Source organism: Microcaecilia unicolor, chromosome 7 (genome assembly GCF_901765095.1).
Source record: "Microcaecilia unicolor chromosome 7, aMicUni1.1, whole genome shotgun sequence".
Classification (NCBI taxonomy): domain Eukaryota; kingdom Metazoa; phylum Chordata; class Amphibia; order Gymnophiona; family Siphonopidae; genus Microcaecilia; species Microcaecilia unicolor.
In genome coordinates this window covers 236,624,109-236,647,928 of record NC_044037.1, presented here as the reverse complement: position 1 = coordinate 236,647,928, position 23,820 = coordinate 236,624,109, and the positions used below count along the sequence as shown (strand labels likewise).

At 42.3% G+C, this 23,820-nt stretch overlaps 1 protein-coding gene across 4 annotated transcripts in view; it reads right to left on the bottom strand.

Annotated features, from left to right (window-relative positions):
- Window positions 1-23,820, bottom strand: part of COBLL1 (cordon-bleu WH2 repeat protein like 1) — a 250,763-nt gene that overhangs the window by 80,192 nt on the left and 146,751 nt on the right. For 3 of the 4 annotated variants that reach the window (XM_030208731.1, XM_030208728.1, XM_030208729.1), the window contains exon 3: window positions 10,146-10,331. In XM_030208731.1, coding sequence (XP_030064591.1) covers window positions 10,146-10,331 — 186 coding nt within the window. Of the gene's footprint in view, window positions 1-10,145; window positions 10,332-22,870; window positions 22,959-23,820 lie in introns of those variants that run through there. The other variant, XM_030208730.1, reaches the window with a different exon arrangement.

The window sequence follows — 23,820 nt, the reverse complement described above, 5'->3', positions numbered from 1 at the left end:
GGTATAGTATCCCCCAGGCCATTCACAATTTTCTCCAACTCCTCACCAAACAGGAGAAGGCCTTGAAAGGGCAACTTCACCAACCTTTGCTTAGAGGCCATGTCAGCTGCCCAATGCCGTAGCCACAAAAGACGGCGAGCCGCCACCGCTACAGCCATCTGTTTAGCCGAAGCTCTGACCAGATTGTAAAGGGCGTCAGCCAAAAATGACAAGGCCGACTCCATCCTCGGTGTCACCTCCGTAAGGGGCTCCGCTCCATCTCCGGGCTGTCCCACTGCCTGTTGTAACCAAGCAAGGCAGGCTCGGGCAGCATAGCAGCTGCATGCAGACGCCCGTAAGAATAGGCCTGAAATTTCAAAGGACCTTTTCACAGCTGCCTCCAGGCGACGGTCCTGCATGTCCTTCAGGGCAATTCCTCCTTCCACTGGGAGGGTAGTTTTCTTTGTCACAGCCGTGACTAGGGCATCCACTTTAGGCACTGCTAGGCGCGCCAAATGCTCCTCACTTAGAGGGTATAATTGCCCCATAGCCCTGGCGACTTTCAAAGGCCCCTCGGGGTCTTGAGCCGTGATAAGCTCTTGGATGGAGTCATGCAAAGGAAAGGCTCGAGCAGGCTTCTTAGTATTTGTCATCCTCGGGTTACCGGAGGAGGTCTCAGTACTCCCAGGGTCTTCTATAGAGAGGACCTGCAAGGCATCAGTAATAAGCGCTGGCAGCTCATTGCGGTGGAAAATCCTCACCGTGGAAGGATCATCTGGATCCAGTGGCAATCCTGCACCTTCTTCTCCTCACATCCCCACCACGGGGGGGGGGGGGAGGGGGGTTGCACCACTCTCGGAAGGGGAATCAACCCTTCTGCACTTGTCTTGCAGCCATCTGTCAGGGGGAAATGCGCCTGACGGTAATCCAAGGCCAGACTCCACTGGAGGGGATACAGAAAGCAGGGCCCCTGAGGAAGAGCTCTTTTTAACATTTATGCATTATGCAGCAATAAAACAAATTCAGGGGAAAATGGCTCACCCTGGCCTCCCAGTTCCAGTCCGGGGGAAACAGCTCTTCTATTAGCCTCTACACGAGGCGCCCCTCCAGGCTCAAACCCCTCCGCCTCAGCTATTCCAAAATGGTGCCCGCTGCGAGCTCCACGGAGCGGGAAGGAACATTGCTCGCCATGCTCGGGCCGGGTCTACCGTCTGAAAAGCACACCTTACAGAGCCCTGCTACAGATCTGCGCTTGCCACAAATGGAACAACGCTTTACTTTCTCAGCAGCCATCGCCAAAAGCAGCGGAAATTCAAAATGGCGGATTTGCGCCAAAATCGTCCCGATAGCGGGCCCTCCCCGGTGAAGCTACAAAATACTCTTACTTCACCAGACCGAGTTTCCGAGCTCCAGTCACGCTGCACAATCAGAAGAAAACCTCTTTTCTGGGATCGCAGCGCCAAAACGCAACGCAACTTTTTTTTTTTTTTTTAACGCTGTGAGGAAAGTTTGAGGCAACAGCAAAAGAGGCAAATTTCCAACTCTGGAGGATCAGTCGCATGGGAAAGGCAGGGAAAGGGCGAACCTATGTGCCTGCATCCACAGCGTGGGCAAAGACAGGGACAGGGCTTGCCTATTTGTCTACTTCCACATCGGGGGCCGGGTAAGGCAGGGAAAGGGCTAACCTATTTGCCTTTAAAGTGGGCACCATCAGCCACAACACCCCTGCTACAACTGGCAAAAGCACAGAAACCACCCCAGGCAGATTTTCTGAAGGAGCTTGAACAAGCTGCAACCACCCTGCTAGGGAGATAAAGAATACTGAAGAGGCAGATGGAGCTAGCCAGCCATGAGGCACTATGGTTTTTCAGTGCTCTTTATCTCCCCCTGCTGGTTGATGGACACAACCCACTCATAATGGATTCATCTGCTTGATGACAAGGAAGCGGTTGATAGCGGGTTCAAAGATGGAACACAATGTCTGAGGATGAGGAAAAGGAGGGGGAGGTGGTGAGTCCAAGATAAAGAAAAAGCAAAAGAGGACGTGGTTGATCCAGGAAAAGGTTTAGGAGTCGAGAGTGAGAGGGACCAGGTTAAGACAGATGGATGAAAAGATCAGATCTAGAGAGTGTTGCCAGTAACATGGGCAGAAATGGTGACATGCTGTTCCAGACTGATATTAGAGGACAGGGAAAGAAACAAGGTGGCTACATCAGTAGTGGAGAGGATAAAGTCCCTGAGGAGGAGCAATGGAGAGAAGAGTGTATTATACTCAGAAACAAAAGTGGGGAGGGGGTAGTAGAGAAATGCAAGGTAAAAAGTAGGAGGAGGAAATGTTAAGATGTAAGATATAGCGGAATTAGGAAAGGTACATAGAAGGGTGAGGAAAATGATAAAAGAAATGGGACAACTTCCCTATGAGGAAAGGCTCAAGCATCTAGGGCTCTTCAGCTTGGAGAAGAGACGGCTGAGGGGAGATATGATAGAGGTCTATAAAATAACAAGTGGAGTGGGTCGGGTAGACGTGAATCGTTTGTTTACTGTTTCCTAAAATACTAGGACTAGGGGGCATGTAATGAAGCTACAAAGTAGTAAATTTAATACGAATCAGAGAAAATGTTTCTTCACTCAATGTGTAATTGAACTCTGGAATTTGTTGCCAGAGAATGCGGTAAAGGCGGTTAGCTTATCAGGGTTTAAAAAGGGTCTGGACGGCTTCCTAAAGGAAAAGTTGATAGACCATTATTAAATTGACTTGGGAAAATCCACTGCTTATTTCTGGAATAAGCATCATAAAATGTATTGAGCTTTTCTGGGATCTTGCCACGTATTTGTGACCTGGATTGGCCACAGTTTGAAACAGGATACTGTGCTTGATGGACTTTTGGTCTGTCCCAGTGTGGCAATACTTATGTACTTAAAGGGTGCTGGATATGGTTAAGAGGTTTAAAATCGAAAGCACTACAGATGCAGGAGTAAAAGCATGCATCACCACCACTGCAACGAGAACAGTGGGGTGTGTGCATGGCAAGGGAGGACAAGAGTCTAGAAGGTAAGCCACATCTTGGTGACACAGAGAATGTCCAGGGAGTAACTGGACATGTGGTTGGAAGTCAAGTGACATTTGTGATGAAGAACGAGCAATGATGAAACCAATATTTAAAGACAAGCGCAGAATGGATGATAACAAGAAAAGGGGAGCTGTGGCAGCTTGTGAAATAGGTAGGAGAAAACAGTGAGGCGGGCAGGGACGAAAAATAAGAGCGATACGGGACTGAGTGAAAGTTGGGATTGAGAGGGCAGGGGCAGAGGGTAGCAAGGGAAGCATGTTAAGGACCAATGACAGTGACAAGAATCCAAAAGGAGAGAGAAAGGGTCAGGAAGGTCTTGGGGTGCCTCAGCACACATGGAGCACAACCTGCTCCTTTGCCACTCACCTTAGGGGGGGGGGGGGGGGTGAAACAGTTATATGCAGATGGTGGAGTGACAGAGGACAGAAAGTGGGAGGTGATGCAACAAAAGCAGGAACAGCAGTAAGTCACCTTGACACTCTTGTAACCCAACATTTCCTCTCTCTTTCTCCACCCAAACTTGTAGCCTATCTCCCTATTCTATCCCCTTTTTCTCCCCTTTACTTCTCTGGTCCAGCGGTTCCTTGCCCCCTCCCCCCCCTCCTCCCTTTCCTTCTATCCCTATGGTCCAGCAACTCACTGTCCCCTTCTCTCTCTCCTCTACCCCTATGGTCCAGCAACTCCCTGTTCCCTCCCTCCCTCCCCTCTACCCCATGGCTCAGCAATTCCCTGTCCCCTCTCCCTTTTCTTCCATCCCTAGGGTCCAGGGCTCCTCGTCTCCTCTTCCCCCTTCTCCCTTATGCGCCAACAATTTCCTGTCTCTTCCCCTGCTCCCCTATGGTGCAGTAACTCCATGTCTCCCCTTTCTCCCCACTTATAGCCCAGCAGATGTGTCCACTCTCTCTTCTCCACTACCACCAAAAAATGTAGGTTCAATCTTCAGCAGGGCAGCAGCTTGGAGGTGAAAGGAGTCTGGCAGCAGGAGATGCAGCAGCTTGGAGGTGAAAGGAGTCTGGCAGCAGGAGATGCAGCTACACAAATCCCAATGCCCTGCTCCTTCCCAGGTTGAGTAGGCAGCAAACCAAGCACCGGAAATGAAAGTTTGCTAAGCATGGCTTACCACCTCCACAACCTGGGAAGGAGCACAGCATCGGTGTTGTGTAGCCACATCTCTTCACCTGCACTCCAGCATCTCTCTCTCTCTTCTGCTCTCTCCCTTCCCCCATGGTCTGACATTTCCCCCAGCTTCTACAGTCTGACAGGTCCCCCTATCCCTAGCCTGAATCCGCACAGTCTGGCGAGTCTCCCATCTCCTCCCCCAACTCCCACACCTGCCCTCCATGGTCTGCTGTGTACCCCTCTCCCCAGACTCCCCCCATGTTGCTCCTCACTCCCTTGTTCTCTCAGCTAAGGTCTGGCATCTTTTCTGTCCTCCTCCCCCACACTTCCAGTATCGCTCCCTTTGACTTCCTCTATCTCCTCCCTATGGGTCCAGTACCTTTCTCTCCCTTCCCTCCCTGTGAATCTAATACCTCTTCCTTATCCTCCCCTCAGTGTCTCGGTTCACCAAAACCTGAGTTCTCCGCTGGTGCCGGCAGTGGCAGCAATAATACGCTGCCTGGGCCGACCTGGATCCTTCCATCTATAGAGTCCCACCTGCATTTAAATAGGAAGTCAAGTCAGAGGGGCAGGCCACTGCATAGGGAAGATCCGAGTTGGCCCAGGCAGCATGTTACCACTGCTGCTGCCAGAGGAGAACTCAGGTTTTGGTGGACTGGGTGCACTGAGGGAGGATGAAGGAGAGGTACTAGACTCCTGGGTGGGGAGGATGCAGAGGTACTGGACTCATGGGGAGGGAAGGGAGAGGGTGCTGGATCTGCAGCAGCAGAGAAGGTGCTACATTATAAATAGAAAAGGAAAAGGCACTCTGTGTGACAGCCCTGCGACACACTAGTGAGTTGCGACACACTGGTGGAGAATCACTGCTCTAGACATACAAAGTTAGGTCCTCAAACCTCTTCATGTACACCTTTTGATGCAGAACCCAAACCCATTAGGTTGCTTGCCTTAGTAAACATACCCCTAAATTTTTTCTTCTAATTTTTTGGCATATCACCAGACCCCGATATTGAACGTAACAAATCTCAGGATCAATCCCTAGGGCACTCCACTACTCATCTTTCTCTCTGCACAGGTTCCACTTCCTCATGATTAAATACTGGTATACTTTATCTCCATATCTCCCTGCTAATTTTGGAACACAAACAGTAGAAGTCTGCCCAGCACCAGTCCTACTTTCCAACTACTGGAGTTGCCATTGAAGCCTACCCCATCCTCAATCCTTATCCGTTTTTGCCATTCACGGGACCCAGATCACAGAAGTCTGCCCAGTGCTGGTCTTACTTCCCAACCTCTGAAACTGCCATCAAAGCTTAACCCAGTTATGAGGCCATTTAAGGTGTGCTTTAATTGGATTCTATCCTTTTTCTGTTTTACCACATAGTTGCTATACTACAATTTCAGTAAAAGTTTTGAAAATATTGACCTACGATCATGTGTTAAATCTACTCGGTGAAGATTTGGACTGTGTGAGCGACACTGCTGAGGTCACAAAAACATTTTTTTTAAACGCACATATATATGTAGGACATGGTTATTATTCTAACAGTATGATGTATGCTTATTTTTGAACTTTCATGTCCACTGTGCTACTAGAAATTTTAGTGTTGGGATGAAGTTTCATTGTAAATTGATTATAGTATAATTTTATTGCATAGAAATCCAGACACCTGACAATAAATGCTAAACCAAGCACGTTCACATTTTAAAGCAGCTTGCATTAACAAAAATATCTTCAGATAAACTGATGCCCTTTTTCTTAGCAAAAACACCTGTTCCTGGGCCCCTTCCCCCACCTCTCTCTCCATGTTTGTTTGTATATATATATGTGGTTGGGACAGACAGGGCCGGTCTTAGGCAGAGGCGACCAAGGCGACCGCATAGGGCCCCGCGCCTAAGGGGGCCCCGCGCAGCGCGCCTCAACTCTGCCTCACTGGTGCCTACACTCTGACCTCCACCGCTGCTCGCCTTAGTCACCTGAGATGATCCCCATTCCCATGGCTCGGCCGCTCCGCTCCCGCCACCATCGGCATGGCGCCCACCCCCGGCTTGGGCCCGCTGAGCCCGCCGTCAGCTCCTGAGTCCCCGGACCCCGGCGACTAACTGAGCGATGCCAGCAAGCCAGCCCAGGCATCGATGGCCCCGCCCCCGAAGGCGACGACAGACAGTTGCAGCGCGACGGCTCACCTCCAGGCTCCAGCTTCCCGCTCAATGTCCCGCCTTCTGATGTATTTCCTGTTTCTGGACACGAGGGCGGTAGTCACTGAGCGGGAAAAGCTGGAGCCTAGTCGGAGGTGGTGAGGACGTGAGGTGAGCCATCGTTGCTGACGCCAACAACTGTGCACTTATGCCAAATCAAAATCGGATTCCATGCAGGCAAATCAGGAGTAGCGTCTCTCTCATCTAACGACGCTTGCGGACAGTGCAAGAGTTGGAAATGTCTGCCTCCCTGAGAAGAATTTGGCCCAACAACATTAGTTGCTGGAGAAGCTGAGCAAGTAAGATCTTCTGGCTTGGAAGAGGCTGTTTCTAACATATCTGGGTTATTTTCACATAGATCTGCAGATATTTCTCCTGATAAAAATTTGGATGGCAATAGCAGATTTAGCTAAAACACTGCTTCCAGTAATTAATGATATGACACCTCGAATTAATCATTTGGAAGCTAGACTGCAATCACAGGAAGAAAAGATTACTAAGCTAAAATCTGAGAATGGAAATCATGAAGTAGCAAAATCTGATATAAAGTAGGTACAATCAGTTCAAACTATTTAGTAACGGATGTGGCTACTTGCCTCTCTGGTTTGATGGGTTACAGAGTAATAGGGGAATTTGAAAGTACTGGATCTTTTCTTAATATTTTTCCTTTATTCTCCTTTGTTATGAGAATTGGAACTACTAATTGTAGTGGACTTGAACTGAATAATTTCTGGGGAGGGGAGGTTTCATGATAGCATTGTGCTTATTATTTCAATCAGTTTTTTTGTACAAGTTTAGCTTCATTTGTCTTTATTTGAAATTTCATAAATAAAAAAATGTTCTAAAAATGGAATAATCTTATCAATGGGGTGGAGCTAGGGTGGGGGCAGAGCTAGGGTGGGGGTGGGGCTAGGATGGGGCGGGGCTAGGATGGGGCCCCACCAAATTGGTCTGCTTAGGGCCCCGCACTTGCTAAGACCGGCCCTGTGGACAGATACACCCACCAAGATATAAGGCTAGAAGCAGTGGAGTACCAGGGAGACATGGTAGGCTGGTGGCAGCTGCACAAGTGAGGTAGCAGAGACCCAGGCCCCACAAATGCTGCAAGAAGCAAACCTGCAGCTTTTACTTTATTGTTCTGTATCAGAATATTTATTATTGCTACTTTAAGTATCATGACTGTATTGTGTTTAAATGTTTTATTCTGCTTTGTGTATCACATTAAACTTAGATTAGTTTGCTTGATATACCGCTGTTTGGACAATGTCATGGCAGTTTATAAATAAAATAATAATCAAAAGAAAGAAAACAAAGTTACATCAATTAAAATTAGAAGGATAAAGATAAATTGTAAGGGGTAGTTGCGTATGCCAAACTGCAGACTTCAGCTCTGTCCACCTACCCTGGGATTTTAACTGTTTTCTAAAGTGGATATTACAGGATTCTAGCCATAAATAATTTGGTAAATTGTTCCAAACTGAAGGACCTACTACACTAAAAATGGAATCTTTTACTGAATCTAAGTGAATATGTTGAAATGAAGGTACCACTAAAAGATTCTGCTGGAGTGAATTCAGCATTCTTGATGGAGTACACGGAATGACAGCAAGACAGTGAGTGATGAAGGGGTTCCAAGATAAAACTGTTTAAATACCAAATTATCTTTTTTTTAAAATCCTATGATTTACTGGCAGCCGTTCTTTTAATAGTGGGGTAAAAAGATCCCACTTTCGGGCCTCTTTAATCAATCTAGGGGCTCCTTTCACAAAGTGGTGCTACCGATTAGCAGTATGCTGAATGCGAAGAAGCCCATTCAATTCCCATGGACTTCTTTGATTTCAGCGCACACTAACTGGTAGTGCCGCTTTGTAAAAGGACCCCTAAGGGCAGTATTTTGAGGTAATTGTAGGCAACACATATTGATAACACAGATTCCTATTAATAAAGAGTAGTCAAATCAGTTTTATCCATAGAAAGGCAAAATATAAATTTGGTTAGTAAAGGTGGGTATAGTTGTCAAGGCATGAGGTTTGTTGAAATCTTTGAGGGGCAGCTCTGAAGTGCTTTCTTGGAAAAGTATAATTTCCAACTCAATGAAACTTGTGTAGAATTCAACAGGGTTTGGTCTTTTATCATATCCTTTTTTAATGATTCAAGTATGCTTGCCCTGCTTGTTGAGAGCTTCAAGATTAGGTGTCATTTGTATGCTGACAACAATCAGCTTTGTATCACAGATGGTTAAGATCAAGAGACTGCAGGATCAAAGCTGAATCTTTATCTTGCAGCTATGATGGACTGGTTAAAGATTCATCAAGTCAAGTGAGGCCCTAACAAGATCAAGCTACTGGGGTAAGTAGATATAGTTGATAGTTAAGCCAGATGCCTAACATTAAATATTCTGTCTCCTGAGTGATTTTGTCCAGTATTTGGTGCATTTGATGGATTTACATCTTATGATGGAAACCCAAATCTTGGATGTGATGGGGGCAACAATCACTAGTTTATGTTTATCTGTGTAGTACCAGGGTTTACTGGAGATCAGTGACTTGGTTACTTTGATTCAAGTCTAAATACAACTTCAACTACTGTAACAGTAGATTCATAGGTTCAGGTATTGTAGAATACAGCTGCCAACATGCAAGAAGGGTAACAACTGTATTTTAGGGAGGTTTATTGGTTGCTTATTGATTTACCAATACCCATATAATTCTTATATCCCGCATATACCTTGCATAGCTTAATATGGGTTACAATCAAAGGACTAGGCATACCTAGGAAGTACAGTTAATTTTTTTTATAATAGTCTACATTTTAGTTAAAACAGGTTGATGAAATAAGAATGTTTTCAAATATTTCTGAAACAATGTATAATTGAGAATCTGAGTTCCACAAGTAAGCTATTCCACAACTTTACTGTCTGGCAGGAAAATGTTATATACTTTGTATGGTTTTTAAGTCATATCATCAACTGGGGCAGAATATTTTACTGAATGGTTTAAATGAATATTCTGCCAGTACTTGCTATTAAGTTGCTTGACTATGGGAAATGTCCTTTTAGTTGTTTGTACTCTACTTCAAACATCTGCAAAATATTTTTAACTTTACAGTCAAAATCCTGCATGGTTTCTGAAGATATGATCATGTAACTCCCCTCATTTCAGAACACTATCTTCTGCTGCTTTCTTTGAGCCAATTTTGTGATCCCTCTTTTAGCCCCCAAGGCTTTTTTCACAGGTTTACCATCCAGCTTAGCCTTCCATTTGATCCCACTGCACTCTTCCCGTCCGACACAGTTACAACATATTAATCTTCACCTCCACCTGCTACATGTGCATCTCAAGTTTACTCAACTATCACCATTTTATTTCACTGCCACTTCCTTCTGGAACTCTCTTCCTACCTTCCTTTGCACTTAATCCAACTATAAGTAATTCAAGTCTGGTTTTGCCATTAGTGTGTGGCAATTTTAAAAGATTACCACAAGGAGAATTATCGCCACCCATTTTGTAGGTGGTAAATGCTCACACAGTATTCCTGTGCCAACCAGTTAGCGTGTACTAATGTAGATGCACTGTTTAGCGCAGGAATGCCCACTCTCCGCCCATTTAGCATGCAGTCAGTGTGCTAAGTTAAGCAACTTTAAGTAGCAGCAGAGACCCCTGCCATCCTTGGAATTTCCTAAATATTTGCTTGTATTTCTACAGATGACAGCAAGATAGGAGGTAGACAGATAACAGCTGGGGACCATGGCCCTTAATGATGAATTTAAAGACATACCTGCCATTAACAGTGGTTGATGTTGTCAAGTCCCCTGGCAGAACCACTGTTAATTCTATCTCTTTAACAATCATATTCTCTTTCTGCTCCATTTTGTAATTGGTAGATTCGAACACATCAGATGTTGATTTGCCAATGTGTTTGCCTTCACTTGGAGGGAGAGGAGCTTTGCCTTTAGTTTTTCTTCTGAGGAATTAAAAAAAAAAGGAAATGTTAGATAGCAGCTTGTTCAGGTTTATTTGTGAACTAAAATCCACCATGCACGCACATATATAAACTATTGGTATTTATTATAATCAAAATGCCAATATGATCACTCATTTGACATGGAGGAGTGGCAGGCTGAAAACAGAGGAAACTAGGGTTCAAATCTTACCCATGCACCTTGTTTGCATAAGAACATAATAACCACCATACTGGATCAGACCAATGGTCAATCCAGCCCAGTATCCTGTTTACAAAAGTGGCCAATCGCAGAAACCCAATCAGTAGCAACATTCTATGCTACCAATCCCAGGGCAAGCAGTGGCTTCCACCATGTATCTCAATAGCAGACTATGGAGTTTTCCTCCAGGAATTTGTCCAAACCTTTTTAAAACCCAGATACGATAACTGAAGTTACCATATCCTTTGGCAACAAGTTCTACAGCATAACTATTCACTGAATGAAAAAAAAAATGTGCTCCTGTTTTTTAAAGTATTTCCATGTAACTTCATTGACTGCCCCCTAGTCTTTGTACTGAAAGAGCAAAAATCAATTCACTTTTACCCATTCTACACCACTAAGAAATTTGTAGACCTCAATCTTATCTCCCTCACCATCTCATTTCCAAACTGAAGACTCCTTATCCTCTTTAGCATTTCCTCTTATGAGAGGAGGTCCATCCCTTTCATCATTTTAGTCACTCTTCTTTGAACCTTTTCTAATTCTGCTATATTTTCTTTTGAGATACAGAAACCAAAATTGAACGAAATACGCAAGGTGAGGTTACACCATGGAGCAATACAGAGGCATTTATAATATTCTTGGTCTTATTTTGCATCCCTCTCCTAATAATTCCTAGCATCCTGTTTGCTTTTTGGGCCACTGCCACATACTGGGCAGAAGATTTCAGCATATTGCCTACAATGACACCCAGATCTTTTTTCTTGGGTGCTGATTCCCAAGGTGGACCTTAGAATCAGGTAACTATGATTTGGATTATTCTTTCAAAGTGAATTACTTTGCATTTATCACCCTTAAATTTCATCTGCTATTTGGATGTCCAGTCTTCCAATTTCCTATGGTCTTCTGCAATTTTTCACAATCCACGTGTTTTGACAACTTTGAATAATTTTGTCTCTTCTGCAAATTTAATCACCTCACTTGTTGTTTCAATTTCCAGATCATTTATAAATATGTTAAATAGCACCAGTCCCCAGTATCGATCCCTGCTGCATTCCACTCTTCACCCTCCACCATTGAGAGAAATGACCATTTAACTCTACCCTCTGTTTTCTGTCCAATAACCAATTCCTAATCCATATCAGAACCTTGCCTCCTATCCCATGGCTCTCAGGAATCTCTCATGAGGAACTTTATCAAAAGCTTTCTGAAAATCTAGATATGCTACATCAACCAGCTCACCTATATCCACATGTTTATTCATGCCTTCAAAGAAATGAAGCAAATTGGTGAGGCAAGACTTCCCTTGGCTGAATGAATGCTGACTCTGTCCCATTCAACCATATTTGTCTACGTTTTCATGATTTTATTCTTTAAAATAGTTTCCACTATTTTGCCCAGCACTGAAGTTGGGTTTTCCAGTCTGTAATTTTCTGGATCACCCATGGAACTCTTTTTAAAAATTGGGGTTGCATCAGCCACCCTCCAATTCCCAGGTATTACAGACGATTTTAACAGGTTACAGATCACTAACATCAGATCATCATCAATTTCATGTTTCAGTTCTTTGAGTATGCTAGGGTGCATGTCATCTGGTCCAGATGATTTACAACTCTTTAATTGTCGATTTGGCTCAGTATGTCTTCCAGGTTCACTGAGATTTCTTTCAAATCTTCCACACTGTCACTCTTAAAAACCGTTTTTCGTACAGGTAGACTTACATCTCCTTCTATAAAGACAGTCTCACTGCTATGCCTTGTCCTCCCTGACTGCCCCTTTTGCTCCTTCATCATCTAACAGCCCCATGGAATACCTCACAGGATTTGCCCCCTATTTACTAATACATGCAAATGTACTATTTTACCATAGGAAAATTAACACCAGACTCACTAACCCACGGTACCTCAGTGCTGCAAGCTAGTAAACACAACATTAATTTTCTTTACATTGCTACGGTGGGAACCAGGGTGGGCTTAGGATGCAAGCTAATGAGGCACAGTCTTAAGGTGCTGGAAGCCAGCCACACCCTTGCCCTTCTCAACAGCAGGAGTTAGTTCTCTCTACTGCCACTCTACACCTCATCCAGCTCTGCTGGCACTGTGTGAGAACTCAAAAACGTGAGAAACAAGAAGTGTTTAAGCTCTCTTGCAGTGATGGATGAAGAACTGCTGAGTGGCAGGAGTAGAAAGCACCAGTTCCCACTCATGCAAAAGGTATCAAATTCTTCCACAAGTGAAGGGTCAAGGGGACTGATGCTGGGGGTGAGAGCATTAGCATGTATAGAGGCAGGTGCAGATTGATGGATGCTGTAAAAAGGAAGATGAAATACTGGCTAAGAAGATAAGGCAATGTGTGTGTGTGAGGAGGGGGTGGCAGGCAATGGACATTGGGGACATGGGGATGAGGGAAACAGGACTCAGACTTCAGCAGAGACTCAGGGTTGAACGGAAGACAAGAAAAGTCAAAGATTTGCTAGGTATTAGAAGTGTAAGTGGGGACTCACACTCGTATAAGATTGTAAATAAGGACTCAATCAGGTAGGGTAAAAGAATGGCAACTTGGGAGTTAGATGGTGTTTTAAGAACTAAAAGGCAGTGCAGACTAGTTGATTGGATGAAGGTATGAGCAGGACCATGAAACCGAATGCAGAAATAAAGAGGGAAAGATGGTTTGGGAGGGAGGTTGCTATTCCAGGAATAACATGTATAGAATGTTTGTACGTTTGGGAAGCTTACCAGGTGCCCTTGGCCTGGATTGGCCGCTGTCGTGGACAGGATGCTGGGCTCGATGGACCCTTGGTCTTTTCCCAGTGTGGCATTACTTATGTACACCAAGATTTGCAAAGAAATCACTTTTGAATGTTGATTTGTAAAGTGAAAATATCCTACTTTTGTTGGGCACCATTGCTGGAGCAGTTTTATTGGTTGGTCTTGGCTATTATGCATTCACAAGTAAACCGATACTGCCTGTATATTTTTTGAAAACATATGGATAGGTAATTATCGGGCTGTTTTAATTAGTAAACAGCCATATAGTATCTGTATATTTGTGGGCTAGTTTAGGGAAAGAGTTAAGATGAACTGAAAAGTTATCCAGAAAAGCGGTGTTATTCAGCTCCTCAGATAACAGGGATAAACTGAATGTAGTCCAGTGTCCATGCCAGAACTATCCACATATTTAAGGCCACTACCTGTATAGATAGAGGTGCTGAAAATATAGATTACATTAAACATTGGCATCAGTATTTAACTTAAGCCAACCTCATGCTGACAAAAAATTTATCCCTGGGTGCCTCATTCTGCAAGATTTGCGCAAAGAAATGGGATAAAAAAATCAAAAGCTGGCTCAAGGTGACACAATCCCTTGAGCTAGCCCTGCTGTAATATTATACGATCCCTGCTACAAGATAATGGAACCCAGTTCGGGCTTGCGATCTTTTAAAAGGAGTTCATAAATTTAAGTTAAAAGCCCTCCCCAATCTGTAGTAAAATTAAAAAAAAAAAAAAAGAAGTCTGTGGATCCTTACACATCTCCATTATCGAACCCCCTTATCTAGTCAAAAAGAAAAAAAAAAACAGTAGCCTCCCCCAAACACTCAGCAGAGTATCCCTCTGTCCAGTTAGTATGAGGGAAGGAGGTGTGATGTTCCAGTAGTTCCCGTTTCCAAAACGTGGTCATATCCTGGTATTACCATAAGAGTTCGGTCTGTCAAGTAAGGAAACATAAATCTTGCCTCCTTCCGGACACCCTAAGTACTTGCTTGGGTGGGGGTGACTGGGAGGGTCAAAAAGTACCTTGCTGGTTTTATTTTAATCCTAGAAATTGGGAGATGCCATTATTTCAAAAGGGCTTTGGGATGGGGGGGGGCGGTCATTGTTTGTTTTTAATTTTTCGGTCCTTTAGCTTCCTATCTAGGATCCTCAGCCCAATGCTCCTTAGTATAAAGTGAATACCACTGCTGGAAATCTTGCTAATTTGCCCCCCTATTTACTAAGTCATGGTAGTGAATGAGCTGTGTCATTATCAGCAGGCAGCTTAGTAAACGTGGGAAGGGGGATTAGTTTCTATGAATAAATGCAGCTTGTGAATTTTAGCACAGTATGTTGCAAGTTTTGCGTGCAGTATTATTGAACATTCTGAGCTGTAAATATTTTGCATTCAGCAGTGCTATTCACAAATAATGTGCATTATTGCCATAACAGAACTTAGTAAATAGAGCCTTTATATATTGTTAACATATATTGTAACATATATTGTACCCAAATGTAACTCACTGTCATCTATCAATGAAAAAGCATGAGTAAGCCCAAGTACATCAAAACAAAGTCCAGTACAATAATTATTAGCAAACAGAGGGCCTCTTTTACAAAGCTGCGCTACTGATTCTCGGTACAGCAAATGAGGAAGCCCATTCAATTCCTATGGGTTTCTTCTCATTTCCCGCGTTGGAATCGCTAGCGCAGCTTTGTAAAAGAAGCCCAGAGGGCCTAATTCTCAAATTAATAGCTCACTGCAACTGCAGGGTTTTTTTTTTTATTTGGGGGAGGGGGTTAGCCAAATGCAAATTTTCCTAATGTTGCCTTTCAGCATACACTTAAACAACTCTAAAAAAAAAATTTAAAATCTGAAAATAGTGCAAAATTGTGAAATATCGAAGTGCATTTTGAAATTTGCCTAAATCCAATGCACCAATAAACTAAAAGAATAAGGTTAAACATTTTCCAAAACAACGAAGCATTTTAAATTACAATATAAAAGTTACAAAATGGAAAATAATATGGAATTGGACTTGAAAGCAAGTTTTACAGAACCTTTCTATCGAACTTACTTTGCCCCTCTATTATTTAATCATTTTTCTACTATATTAAAAAAAAAATCTATTTTAGAATAAAGAATGACCTTAGAAAAGCACAAGTTTTCCTTAAAGGACAAAACAACAGACATTTTTGTATACTCCCTTTATATGCAACACATGACTTAAGTGTTCTAAAAACAGAGGGGCTGATGCAGAAATCCTCTTGGCAGAGACGGCCTAGTGGGTCGGGTGGATGATACCTGTAGACACCAGGGATTAAAATATTTTTTTTAAGTCACAGGAAAGGGATGGGAGGTTGTTGCTAGACACCAGACAGTTGGTGGGGGGGGGGGGGGGGTGTCAAGTGAGGGGGATATCACTAGACACCAGGGTTAATTTTGTTTTTAAACTTGGGGCCGATGCAAAACAGTACCTGAGCAGGGTAGTCAGATTGGGAACAGAGAATTGGTGCCAATATACTCTGAACCAACCTTCTTTGCTGCCTTGAACCTGGTGTAATTTTTCCTATGGTAGTCACGCACCCAAAACTTCTTTTTTTTTTTTTTTTTTTCTTTTTTATGATGCATGCCACAGAATAGCTAAACTCTGCATCTGAACATTTTAATGCGGTGTGTGGTAAGGTTTCCTCGCGAGTTAACACTCACGATGAAACCCTTTCTACATTGCTATACCAAAGTAAATCACTTTTAAACTCGCGGTAACTGTACAGAAAGCTTTCTACATTGGCCCCAGAGTTAGGGAAACATTTTGAGTAACAGAAAGTAATAAGTTATAGTTGTATAAAAATTCATTAGAAACAACATGACTGAAACATGTAGGTGAACTCCCATCTTACAAAATTAGGTGACCATTTTGACCCAAAAGTATATGTAATAAGCATAATTGGCTATGACAAATTTTGCTATAAAATATATTGTATCCAGACTAAACCTCCATTTCAGGCTAGCTCAACATAGTTCTGTGCAATTTCAAAAATCCACTAGGAATCAGAAAACAAGAAATACCTGATGCCTCACCAATGGGTAATAGGTTGCCAGTGGGTAATAGGTGGGGTTTCATTAAAAACAGGGACCACCAAGCTGGGCAAACCCAAGAAATCAGGTTCTCCATATAAACAAGGAGGAAATGAGGTGGGTGGATGATGAAAATGAGGACTAGACCACTAGGTAATGCCAATACAGTGCAATCTGCTTAAGTGCATGAGTCTGGGACCAATGAAATACATGCAGTTAACCAGAGTGTGCACTTAACCGTTGTGACCCAAAGAAGCTTGACATCTGATAAGCATATGTACACTACTGTTTATTATACGTACAGTATACAGTCTCCATTAACTGACATTATATAGTCTCTGTTAACTGAAGTTAGGCTTACTTGAAGTAATCAGTCAAGTCCTCTGTACACTATTATGTCTGTGAGTTCCATAGACCACATCTGCCAGATGGTAAAAACTGTCATAGCACTGACTTCCAGTGGCCTCCAGATAGGCCCGCACAGTGTTGAGATTCTCCAGTGCTCTTGCAAAAGTGACAGGAGGTTGTTGAATTTCATCAGCATGTGCCTCGCTGCTCATTTCATCATCTGTTTCATCATCAGCCGTTGCCTGCGTGTAGGCGCATATCTCGACATCAGTGCTGTCGTCAGTTGTTTGTAGATCGTAATCAACAGCTACGTAGTGATGCAACTCTTCTTCAGTAACACCAGCTGGGATGTCAATAGCCTGGTCATCTGACGTGTTTACAACAGCTGCATCTGTTTCATCCCTCTCCACATCCTTAACAAAGCTTGCCCGCTTGTAGCAGTTCACAATGGTTGTCTGTGTAACATGATTCCAGGCTTCTTTCTGTTAACAAATCAATGTAAGCCACATTGAGCCTGCAAATAGGTGGGGGAATGTGGGATACAAATGCAATAAATAAATAAATATGTAGGGAATCCAACAATGATAGATTACCAGCCAGTTCAATAGCACGTTTATCCTTGCCAGTCTGGTAATCCATAACGCTCATCAGACGACATAGCACAAGAGCCCAATAATGTTTGAAATTGGCTCGTATGCCCTGATCCATAGGTTGGATCAGAGAGGTAGTGTTTGGTGGAAGGAAGACCACCTTGACATTAGACAGCCTGACATCATCACTGTGTGCAGCACAATTATCACAAAGCAACAAAATCTGACGCTGTTGTGCCCGCATTCTAGTAACTTCTTTAGCCACTGCTTCCAAATTTCCCCAGTCATCCATGAATTTGCATTAGCCTCGTATGACACAGGAAGTCACTTAACATTCTTGAAGCAGCAGGGCTATTTGCTCTTTCCAATGACGAGTGATTCCAACTTCTCACTCCCATCCATATTGCAGCAAAGGAGGATCGTCAGTCGATCCTTCAACGTTTTACTTCCTGTAGTTTCGGCTTGTTTGAATGCAAGTGTTCCATCAGGAATCGCTCGCCAGTAGAGACCGTTTTCGTCAGCACTGAAAATGTCATGAGGTGCAAACTCGTTCAAGATGTTAGGAAGAACTGAAACAACCCAATTTTCAGCAGCAAAGTCATCAGCGTCTTGTTTTTCACCATACTGTTTCTTGAATTTTATGTTGCTCCTCTCCTTCCATCTTTCCAACCATCCAACAGTGGCTTTGAATTCAGTTAGTCCAAGACTTTCAGCTAGCTGATTAGCTTTCTCTATAAGCAGTGGACCACTGACAGGAAACTGTCTGCTCCTGACTTGAGAAAACCACCGAAGAAGAGCATCTTCTACATCCTCAGCTTTTCCCGCCCGTTTACGTTTCCTGTGTGGATTTGTATTGTTTTGCCAGTCTTCCAGAAGCTGATCTTTCTGCTTCAAGATACGTGAAATTTCACTTGGATTGGCATTATATTCTTTAGCACTAGATGGATGACTTTGTTTTCTAATTTTTTAAGAACTTCTATTCGTTCAGCCAGTGTTTTGCGCGATGACGACGACAACTCCAGTGTACACGCTTAACAACTTTCTTTTGCTTATTCTACCTGTGGCAGTTAACCAATGAGATTTCCAATTTATCGCCCCTTTGTCACGCGCCAATCGGCTTCCATATTCCGTGCATACGCTTATGCGGATTTGCAGAGGAGCAGTCTTAAACCATGCATATAAGCGAATCTTGCACTTATCAGTGGTGCACTAAACCAAAGTTTGTCCCCATAGAAATTGATGGCACCAAAAACAGGACCGAAGTACGGCATGCAGTTAAACAGAGCATGCACTTCTCCGACATGCACTTAAATGGAGTGCACTGTATATTCCTACACGATTTCAAGTCCATCTTTTGTCACCTAGTAATTTACCCAAAGTCACAAACAGCCTACAATCAGACATGCAAATGTGTATATTATTCTAATACTATGAACTTTTCAAGCAATTTCCCAAAATAATACGAATTAGGAAAGTTGGCTTTATCTGGAAACGGAGTCAGAGCACTATATGCTTCCAAAGCTGGAAGGTTGTAAATTTTAATCAAACTTCAAAGGTTTAATGTAACAGAAACAGTGAATCCTCCAAGCTAATGTTTCTCTATCCAGGAAATCATCATATCAGTAGCCAAAAATGCAGATCTCTGACCTCATCAGTGGTGGCTAAGTCAGTACTGCTGTAGAACAGTACCGCAATAAATTCCAGCAGCAAGAGAGGGTAGAACACAAAGAATCAGTACCAGAAAGGAAATGCAGGTCTTTGCCTAACTGCAACATCAGTTGCTTTGGTTTTTAGAGCCCAGGGAAAAGTGGTAAGTAGCCTGACTGTGCACCTCCAGAGTTCAGCTAGGAGGCAGAATTTGGAAGTGTACATTCTCAAATCCGTAGCTCTAAGGGCCAAAATCAGTTCATTAAGCAGCAGAAAAATACCTGCATCCTGTGCCATAATGTAAATTCCAAAACCTCCAGCCTTCAGCTCCCCCACCCCAAACTAACTTTTTTAAGGTCCTACACGCCCCCACCATCCTCCCTGAAATTTTGATTAAACTTTACTACTACTTATTTCTATAGCGCTACTAGATATATGCAGCACTATACACAGACTTTATAATCTATTCAAGACAAATAAAGGGATTAGGAAGTTTAATTTGTTATGGGACCGATTAAAACACCATGGGTACTGAATAGGTAGATGAAGGATTAAGAGTTAAAAGCAGACTCAAAAAGGGTGAGCTTTTAAGCCTGGATCTGAATAAGACTAGAAATGGGGCATGACATACTCAGGAAGTCTATTCCAATTCTGAAGTACTGGTCAAATTAAAATTTAGAAACAAATTCTAAAGGTTTTTTTTTTTTTTTAAATAACTCATTTCCTAAAATCAAATTTCTTCTTTACAGAAGAACATAATACAAGGGTATATACATTTAGCCCATTTGCTGTTAGTTCAATATCTGAGTCAATGGCAAATATCTAGCACTTTACAGTAGAACACTTTCTGTACTTAGTTTCATTTCCCTTCCAATTACTTCTGCAACTTAAGACAATAAAATTATAAAAAACCCAAATGAGAACATAATTTAAATCCCTTAGGAAAAAAAAGGTATCTTGATGGCAAGATCACATTACACATGTACATAGCTATACCAAGATTTACAAACGATGAACGATATTTAAAACCGACTGTAGTAAATGTTCACAAGTTATTAATCATTTACCTCTACAAATGCTGCACCAGCAACTTCCACATAGTGGAAACAGCCTGTTTCATAAGATCATAAGAATAGCCAAACTGGGTCAGACCAATTGTCCATCTAGCCCAGTATCCTGCCTCCAACAGTGGCCAATCCAGGTCACAAGTACCTGGCAGAAACCCAATTAGTGCCAACATTCCATGCTACCAATCCCTGGGCAAGCAGTGGCTTTCCCCATGTCCAACTCAGTAACAGACCTTTCCTACTACTACTTATGATTTCTAAAGTGCCACTAGACGTACACAGCACTGTACACTTGAACACGAAGAGACAGTCCCTGCTCGACAGAGCTTACAATCTAATTAGGAGTTAAAAGCAACATCAAAAAGGTGAGCTTTTACCTTAGATTTGAAGACGGCCAGAGATGCAGCTTGACATACCGGCTCAGGAAGTCTATTCCAGGCATATGGTGCAGCAAAATAAAAGGAACAGAGTCTGGAGTTAGCAGTGGAGGAGAAGGGTGCAGATAAGAGATTTACCCAGTGAACGGAGTTCCCGGGGAGGAATGCAGGGAGAGATGAGAGTGGAGAGGTTGTTGTCCAAACCTTTTTTAAACCCAGATACATTAACTGCTGTTACCACATCCTCCGGCAGCAAGTTCCGGAGCTTAACTATTCTTTGAGTGAAAAAATATTCCTCATTTTTTTTTTTAAATATTTCCATGTAATTTTGAGTGTCCTCTGATCTTTGTACTTTTTGAAAGAGTGAAAAATCAATTCACTTCTACCTGTTCTACACCACTCAGGATTTTATAGACTTCAATTATATTCCCCCCTCCCCCAGCCGTCTCTTTCCCAAGCTGAAGAGCCAAACTCTTTTGCCTTTCCCTCCTACTGGAGAAGTTCCAATCCCTTTATCATTTTGGTCACTCTTCTTTGAACAATTTCTATTTCCGCTATATCTTTTCAGAGGTCGCACCATGAAGCAATACAGTGGCATTTAATATTCTGTCTAACTCTGAATCCCTTTCCTAATAATTCCTAGCATCCTGTTTGCTTTTTTAGCTGCCACCATACACTGGGCAGAAGATTTCAGCATATTATCTACAATGACACCTAGATCTTTTTCTTGAGTACTGACTCCTAAGATGGACCCTAGCATCAGGTAACTATGATTCAGATTATTCTTTCCAATGTGCATTTGTCCACATTAAATTTCATCTCCCATTTGGATGCCTAGTATTTCAGTTTCCTAAGGTCTTCCTGCAATTTTTCACAATCTGCATGTGTTTTAACAACTCTAAATAGTTTTGTGTCATCTGTAAATGTAATCACCTCACTCGTCATTCTAATTTCCAGATCATTTATAAATATGTTAAATAGCACTAGTCCCAGTACCGCTCCCTGAGGCACTCCACTGTTCACCCTCCTCCATTGAGAAAAATGGCCATTTAAACCTACCCTCTGTTTTCTATCCAATAACCAATTCCTAATTCACAGGACGTTGCCTCCTATCCCATGGCTTTTTAATTTTCTCAGCCACCCTCCGATCTTCAGGTACTACGGACGATTTTAATGACAAATTATAGCTCACTAACTTGCAACGACAAACAGCAAAAAGTATCTTAAAACTAAATCTCAAAACTCAAATTTTGTACATTAGTCATTCAAACGAATTCTACTGAAATACTTCCTCATATTTCTATATTCAAAGGGAGGAGAGGAATGACATCCAGGCCCAAAATATGCAATGAATCCCATACATGACTGCTTATTTAGTGATCCAGTACATTAATAAAAGCAGTGCAGAGTTTGACTTAATAATAAAGTTTAATTGGGGAAACTAGCTAATGATTGATTGCTGGCTTGACCATGGTAAGTAAATGCATTTTGTTGGCAAAAGAATTTGATAATTGCAGCTCCTGGCCTGAATGCATTCACTTGCAAAAACTGATAAAGTATCATAAGCATCCAACGTTTGCCTCTTTCAAACATTTATGTGAAGAAAGGTGTGCAAAAACTATAGTAGCAATGCCAGGATAAAAACATGCCCATTAATCCACCATAAATCAGTACACACACAAGTGAGCAGCAGCAACAGCCTTATCTATTAAATTTCATCTGGGGTTATCAAGCTTTTTTGTGTTCTGAATTCTGTACATCAAACATTGTAATATGATGAACTAGTTTGATATCATTCCCCCTGGATCCCACCCAAACCACCATCACTATACCATAGAGCAAGAAAACATTGTTGAGGCATTTAGCCCACAGTAAATACCACCATATAATGCCACAGTAAATTCTCAATATTCTGCTGAATAAAGGTAAAACAAGAAGTTTTCATGCAAATTTACAGACATATCCTAAAAAATCTGGACAAGTTTAATTTTCTCTGTATTGAAAATATGTGGAAAAGAACAGGTTATGTAATGCATTTTGGGCCCTGTTTTCTAAGCCACGCTGTAGGCGTGCAAACATTTTAGCGCATGCTAATGTTAGACACACCCATAGGAATATAATGTGTGTCTAATGTTATCGTGCGCTAAAACGTTAGCATGCCTACAGTGTGGCTTAGTAAACAGGGCCATTTGATTTTACCACAGAAAGACAGCATATACAATGCACAATTCACGACCCATATAAGCCCACATTCTCCTCTTAAAAAAAAAAAAAAAACATTATTTACTATTCTTCTAAACCCTTTAAATGCAACTGTACTTTCAGGAAAACAACGTCAAACTGTGACCTAAATATACTACATTAAAATGAGATGAACTATTCTTCTGTTTGACTAAAGAAACAAACCCATCTGTTCATTTATGCAAGTCAGCAAATTGCATGCTATGAAAAATGTGATATACAATGAATTAGAAACACATACCTTCTCTATTAAAGAAAGAAAGAAAGAAAGAAAGAAAGAACACAACAGGTCAGTCACAAATAGCATAAGCCACCTAGCTTCACAAAGCACAATGTTGTCTGGCTAAAATGTGACCAGATTTCACATGACTGATCAGTATGCCTTTTGAAAACACACACACACACAAAAGGTTTTCTGAACTTCAGAACTGACAGTACTGAATGGTTAACTATTTCTTAACTAATTTAAAGTAAATGTAAGTGTTCTTAAAGCAAAACTCAGAATCAGTCTGTGTAAAAAAAAAAAAAAAAAGTTAAATAAAGTGTGAAGCTTACCAATACTACCCCACACCACCACCAGTAACTGGCACAGCTCTCCTCCACCTTCCAGCCTCCCCCCTCCCCAGGGGTGTGCTGGTAAATTTTTATCAAAAAAAACAGCACCACGGGCCTTTAAAAATGGAACACAGTTCTTTAATGAATGAGCCTTGACAAAAAGACCCGACATGGGCCGTGTTTCGGTGACTAGCACCTGCGTCAGGGGTCACAGTGATGACGTGGAAAACTTGGGGAATAACTCGAATATATTCCTCTACAATATATTATTCCTTACCCCACGTCTCATATAGTAAAAGCTACAAAGCACCAAGGCACTTTCACTTTCTGTATCCAAATAAGGAGAATAAGGAGAGAGAAAAAATCTTGATAAAGTGCTTTCAACAGGTCTGTTCTTTCTGAGGTGAATGGGGAGTACATAACTGTTACTGTTTGCTTGCCTTGGTAGAGCTGCACAGATAGCTGATTGAACATTACTAAACTGCAGGAGAGGGTGGGACTCACAGCTCTGCCTGAATGCAAACAGAAGCAGACAGGCAAGCTGATGGGAGCACTTTCACACATTTTGAGAGAGTTAATTTAGCAACGGGAATAAAGTTTGTAGTATAAATGAAGTGCACACACTAAATGGACAGA